At 33.0% G+C, this 6,193-nt stretch overlaps 1 protein-coding gene and 1 pseudogene across 2 annotated transcripts; one reads left to right on the plus strand and one right to left on the minus strand.

The window, feature by feature from the left end:
* The first annotated feature begins 818 nt into the window (after nucleotides 1-818).
* Nucleotides 819-3,876, plus strand: LOC120187894 (vesicle transport v-SNARE 13-like). 2 transcript variants are annotated; one of them, XM_039191491.1, is made up of 6 exons: nucleotides 819-919; nucleotides 1,000-1,148; nucleotides 2,121-2,179; nucleotides 2,270-2,458; nucleotides 2,562-2,732; nucleotides 3,556-3,876. In XM_039191491.1, the coding sequence occupies exons 2-6, from the start codon at nucleotides 1,055-1,057 to the stop codon at nucleotides 3,703-3,705; spliced, it is 663 nt and encodes a 220-aa protein (XP_039047422.1). In that variant the 5' UTR covers nucleotides 819-919; nucleotides 1,000-1,054; the 3' UTR covers nucleotides 3,706-3,876. The 2 variants fall into 2 exon arrangements, with proteins under 2 accessions (XP_039047422.1, XP_039047420.1); XM_039191489.1 differs by having other exon boundaries at nucleotides 858-919; nucleotides 1,011-1,148.
* Nucleotides 3,877-3,953: 77 nt separating this feature from the next.
* On the minus strand, nucleotides 3,954-5,714 carry LOC120187895 (annotated as a pseudogene).
* Nucleotides 5,715-6,193: the final 479 nt, after the last annotated feature.

Genomic DNA, 6,193 nt, shown 5'->3' on the forward strand with positions numbered 1-6,193 from the left:
GAAGTGTGGGAAATTTTGGGAAACAAATAGAGAAGAAGCAATGGAGAGAGCCATAAGAGTTGAACAATTAAAAAAAAGGCCATGTCATGATGTTTAAAATATAATTTTGAAATTTTAATTTAATTGTAATTTTGGGAATATTTTTTTATTTAAATATAATTTTAAAATTTTAACTTAATTAATATTATTTTAATCGTATATTAATAAAATAAAAATAATAATGCCACATCATACATAAATATTAATAAAATAAGTCATGATGACTAGAATAAGAATAATCCAAAAGTTGAGTAATTAAATTAAAAAAATTAAAGTTTAATGATTAAAACGAGAGAAAGAAAATAATTAAATGATGAATGATGTAATTTTTCATTTATAATAGCATCAAACATATGTTCAAATGTCATATTGAATTATTTTTTGAGTTAGATAACTACATTAAGAGAAAAAAATAAAACAAGCGCTATATTAACTTGCCACGTCAATAGAATTAATAGAATCATTGATCAATAAAAAAATATTAGTTAAAGGATTACACTAATTTTTTTTAATTGAAAGACCACAATGATCGACTACATTGATTTTTTTCGAAAAGTTCAGTAGCATCGCGTGAATGTTTGCCAAAAAAAAATAATCTGAGATGCAACTTTTGGTTGATTTTGCCATGTGAACACTATGGTAAAACGGAACCATCAAAGATTACAAGCTTGAATACGTGTCAATCACAGACCTCGAAATTCCCAAAAGAATGACATTACTAAGGTGTCTTTATAATATCCTCTTCACATCTGACCCACATGAGAAGAAAGATGCGTGGATAACAATGAAAAACCCAAAGTGATGGCGTTTACTTTTTCTTAAAAGGTAAGGAAGTTTTCCAAAGCCACCGAGCCCCGATCGTCGCCACTCCCCATCTCAGGTTCTCTCCCTCTCTAATTTCTATAATTTTATTTCTTTTTTGTGTCAAATTATTAGCTGATTTTTAATTTTATTTTCCAGATTTTCAGTTGATTTTTAAAGAGAACTTATATTTAGAAAAATAAAATTAAAAAGGATGAGTGAAGTTTTCGAAGGGTATGAACGGCAGTATTGCGAGCTGTCGGCGAATCTTACCAAGAAGTGCTCGGCTGCTGCTGCTCTGAGTGGAGGTTTCAGTTTTTCCCTTTATTTTATTGCTGATGAAAATTTACAATTTGATTTAATTTTTGAAAATAAAAAAAGTAGTAGCTTAATTAGGAGATATGAAGAAGAAAACAAGATATGATCTACTTTATTTAGTTTTACTTATTTTTAGAATTTTATATGGCATTGATATAGATTTGGGGAAAACTTAAACTTTTGCCGGTTAATTTCAAGACTTTGAGCTGAAAAATTCTACTAAAGAATTTGAAATGCCTTGAATTTAGGTGATAAATTAAAATTTAGAAGGTAATTCTGAAGTATAAAGTGGAATTCATGTTGTGATAGTGATAGAGGGGATGCTCCTTCATCATATAGGGATTAGTTTGCAGTTATTTAACTGCATAGCAGTATATTTTAGTTTGCAATGATTAACCATTAAGAAAGTTCTGAGTGTGTACGCTGCATGTATCATGATTCTCTGCTAAAGAAAAAAAAGAAAAAGGAAAAAACTAGCTGTTAATCAGACCTGGATGTGAGTGTCAAATATATGTGTGTTCGAGATGTGTATGTTAAAACTTTTTTAACGTTTTCCTATGAATTTGGAGGGTCACACCAAATATATTTTGTATAAAGATAATGTAAGAATTAAATTAAGCAATTTCTGGCCTTGTAATAATTGCATTGAGCTGATATGACTTAGAGTCTACCATTTAAGGGATAACAAAGATTCAATGTATGTCTACATTGAACAAAGATTTTATTCTACTCTATTTTAAGGAAAAAAACTGTATGAGGTTACCTTTGCTTCTACTGTAACTCGAGCATGTTCGATATATGAATCCAAATTTTATGTGTTTCCTTTTGTTGAATAATGCACTTCATTTTGTAATTCATCAAAAGGTTTTCGATGAGAAATTTTTCAATTTGTTTTGCGCATCAGCATTTATAATTAGCCAATTGTTCTTGTTCCAATTCTTAATTGATTTTCTTATTTGCAGAGCAGAAGAAACAAAAGCTATCTGAAGTAAAAGCTGGACTAGAAGATGCAGAAGCCATGGTACCTGGTTCATTACATGTTTCAGATACCTCATTTTTTTTCTTTCGTTTTTTGAGTATTGAACTTGATGTTGCTTGTTTTGTTTCCCAGATTCGGAAAATGGACCTTGAGGCAAGAAGTTTGCAGCCAAATGTTAAGGCTATGCTTCTTGCTAAGCTACGGGAATATAAATCAGATCTTAACAATCTCAAAAGCGAAGTCAAAAGAATTGCATCTGGAAATTTAAATCCATCTGCTCGAGATGAGCTGTTAGAGTCTGGAATGGCTGATGCCCTCTCGGTATATTTTGGTTCTTTTGTCTAAACTTTAATGTGCTGTGGTTCTATTGCTGTTCTGTTCTTTATATTTAACTTTTGATTTTTAAGTGGTTAACATGAAATAGGCATCAGCTAATCAAAGATCAAGATTGATGACGACTACGGAGCGGTTGAATCAAAGCAGTGATCGAGTTAAGGACAGCAGAAGAACCATGCTAGAAACAGAAGAGCTTGGTGTTTCGATTCTTCAGGATTTGCATTCACAACGGCAATCTCTCTTACATGCCAACAACACGGTATCTCTTTATGGCATATGATCTCTAATTCTCTTCAATAACTAGTATGCTCTTTTAAGTTTTATTTTCTTGTATTTGAGTTGCAGTTTCCTTCAAACTTTAATTAACAACTCATTAGTATGATGTTAGTATTCATCCGAAAAAAGTAACACTCCGCCAATCTGTAGCAATCAAGCATTATTCATTTTGTTCTCCCTGTTTCGAGCTGACTATTGCATGAGCTCTCTATGTTGAAGTCTTATTTGATAGTAAGACTTCAAATTTCCTCCCACAAAACGGTTAACCTTTTTGTTGGTCAAAATACTAGGCAGTCCTTGGTACTACAGTAAAAAATGCGATTTAATCCCTTTACTATGGACCGGAGTAATTTAATGTTTCTCTGTTTGATATTGGTGCAAACAAGTGGGATTGAGAACATTCTTAATGGAAAGCCATTTAAATGAAAATGTAGATTTTTGAAATCTTACAATACAGACTTGTAGCTGAAACATATGCTTTGTCAGTTTTCTGAAGTCTGTCAGCATTTAGACGGTTTTCTGCTATTATCAATTTTGCTGGTTTGCACCATTATCTAGTCTATAGGAATTAAAATGAACTTTTGACTATAGTACATGGACTGTGTCTATATTTTAATCCCATTTTTATAGCTCGAGCAGGCTTTTTCAAAGTTCATCTGACCATAAACTTCCTTTGTCAGCTGTAGTGGCTGATTGTGATCCTTTCCGTTGCATGAGCTTGCAACGTCTAATTAAGCCTTAAATTTTGTCTCGTTAAGATGTAATGGTTGATCCTTTGAAGACGGGTTTGTGTTTTGGTTACACAGCTTCATGGAGTGGATGACAACATTGGCAAGAGCAAGAGAATTCTGACAAATATGTCGAGGAGGATGAGTCGGAACAAGTGGATCATAGGTATCATTATGTCCCTCCTCATCGTTGCTATCATCCTTGTTTTGTACTTCAAACTTTTTTAATAGTCGCCATTTGTTTATCTTCTAAATCCTGGTTTTTTGGGTGTTTTTCTTTTTGGGGGAAATAATTTTTATTTTGTTTCGCATTTTGAGTGCCGATATGAAATGCGTGCTTCTTAAACCCAAAGACTGTATTATTCATCATTTCAATTCTATTTGATAACATTTAAGATCGTCGTTTGAGCCTTAGAAAAGTGAACAAGAGCTACAAAATTCCCATATTAATAAAGTCTATTTTCATATAATCTTGGAAACGAAGAGGTGAACTAGAGGAGCTTCTTCCTCTCAAAAAAAGTCTTCAGATGCCATATCTGCAAACCAGCCACAGACAAGCAAAGAAGCAGCGAAAATAGTCCAAGAGTAGCCATTTTGGAATTTGTTTCCTTTTAGTTGTTGCATTTCTTCCTCCCTGTAATAACATAATATCGGATAAGAAAACATGGATTCCACCCAATGATCATAGCTTAACAGAGGATTTTTCTTACCTCTCGCGAAGGTAAAACATCTCTTCATGAATGACAGTGACAGTGTCATACAATTTCTTCAACTCAACTTCCATTGTCTAGCATAAAATGAGAGCAATATTTCAAGTCATTATATTGTGTCTAACCCATAAAAAACGATACATAAACAAGGACATGATGTTTGAAGAATTATTGCAACTGAAAACCTATGGTAGAGGGTAGGAAGATGATGTTTGTGAGGCTCTGCGCACTATGCTTCAAATTCAATGGTGGAAGAGAATTGAATAGCACTTATTAATACCTGAACTGAAGTAATTCCTACAAGTTGATTATGCAAGGGAGTTGTATGATAAGCACCACTCGTTGAGACAGTAGGTGGGGAGAATAATTTTGAAATTTGGCAATCTTTCGATTCGAGTAAGAGCAAATAATGTCTACAAGGGTTAGGGTGCACAACAATGTGCTTTTATTATTGAAATGCAACCACAAATTAAAGAATTAGAGTGTAAGGGTCGTCTTTTTACTTCATAGTTTTGAAAGATATATTAGAGTTTTTATACTAATGAAAATTAAATCTCACTCATGATGAGTTTCGAACGCATATCCTAGAAATTACAAGATATTTTTGTGTGATATGTCAAAAATAGGATTTCTGTAACCCTATGTTTTCTTGAGTTCTAACTTTTCACAACCTAATTCTTTCTACTGATGTCATTTTTTCTTCTATTTCACATCAAGCAATCGAAGTTCAACAAATGTTTTCTATCATCTACGGATATACCCCTATGTTCCCCCCCCCTTAAATAGCCCATGCACAACATCTATGATGACGTATTCTAAACGAAATACAAATCTCAAAACATATGAAGAAAAACCTAAAAATAGATTCATTTCCCATATTAAAAGTATAATGAGAAAGGTAATGGGAAGATAACACATACTTCAACCTGGCCTTTCTTAGCAACATTGGACCAATCTTTAGCGGCAACACCACTTTTCCAATCGAAATCAATGGTCATTCTCACAGGAGGGTTGTGCCTATTTGCCCAAAAACAAGTGGTGTAATCCCCACCCTCTGCTGCTGTAAATGCAAATGTACCCGAATCCACTTGATCCCCTAGGTGATAACTGTTCCCCTTGGGTGAACTCACCTATCAAATTATCATATTCCAAACAACACATCAAAAAACTATCTCAAACGGATCCTGGAATTGTAAATGAATCTTACAGTATTTGATTTGGATTATTCGATCAATAGATCGGATACCAGTGTAGTTAAAAAATAACCTCAAAATCAAACACTCAAAAGAAAAAGGAAAAAGGAAAATGGTTGAGAAGATACCCTGACAACAAGTTTATGAGAAATAGGCAAAGGGCCATCTTCATTAGGGTTGATAACGGTGTATTTGCCAACAGTCATTGCATTTGCCTTGATGTCTTCTGCAATGCACTTGGTTTTCCCAGATTCCAACTCAAACCTCATCGATTCCCCTAACATTAATCCTAACATTATCACACATAAACCCAGTTTTATTCCCCACATTCTGTCTTACAATATAAAACTATATTCCCAATTCCCTTTTTCTTTATTTTGTTTTATTGGAAGAGATCTGTTTTGGGGGCTGAATCATAGGATGGAGTCCTTTAACTGATATAAACTTAGTAATTTTGTCTAATTTTAAATGTCCACCACATCATTATTACGACTTTTTCAATGAAATATCACCATTTCTTTATATTTACATTGACGTCTTTGTTGATAAAAATAAGGCGAGGACAATAAAGGATATACCTTTAACATTGAGGTGAATATGATAAACTCATCTCCAACTCTAAAACAACAGCAGCAGCAACAAAACCAAGGCTTTGAAATACAAACTCAATCTTCACATATGTATATATGGGTAGGATCCAATTATATAGTGTAAAATTTTCTAGTTTTACACATTTTTAGTACAATTAGATGAGTGGACATAAACGATTGAGATTAATGATAAGAAATAGGAATATATATATATGATATATCA

The sequence above is a fragment of the Hibiscus syriacus genome, unplaced genomic scaffold (assembly GCF_006381635.1).
Source record: "Hibiscus syriacus cultivar Baekdansim isolate YM2019G1 unplaced genomic scaffold, ASM638163v2 tig00113726_pilon, whole genome shotgun sequence".
Lineage (NCBI taxonomy): Eukaryota > Viridiplantae > Streptophyta > Magnoliopsida > Malvales > Malvaceae > Hibiscus > Hibiscus syriacus.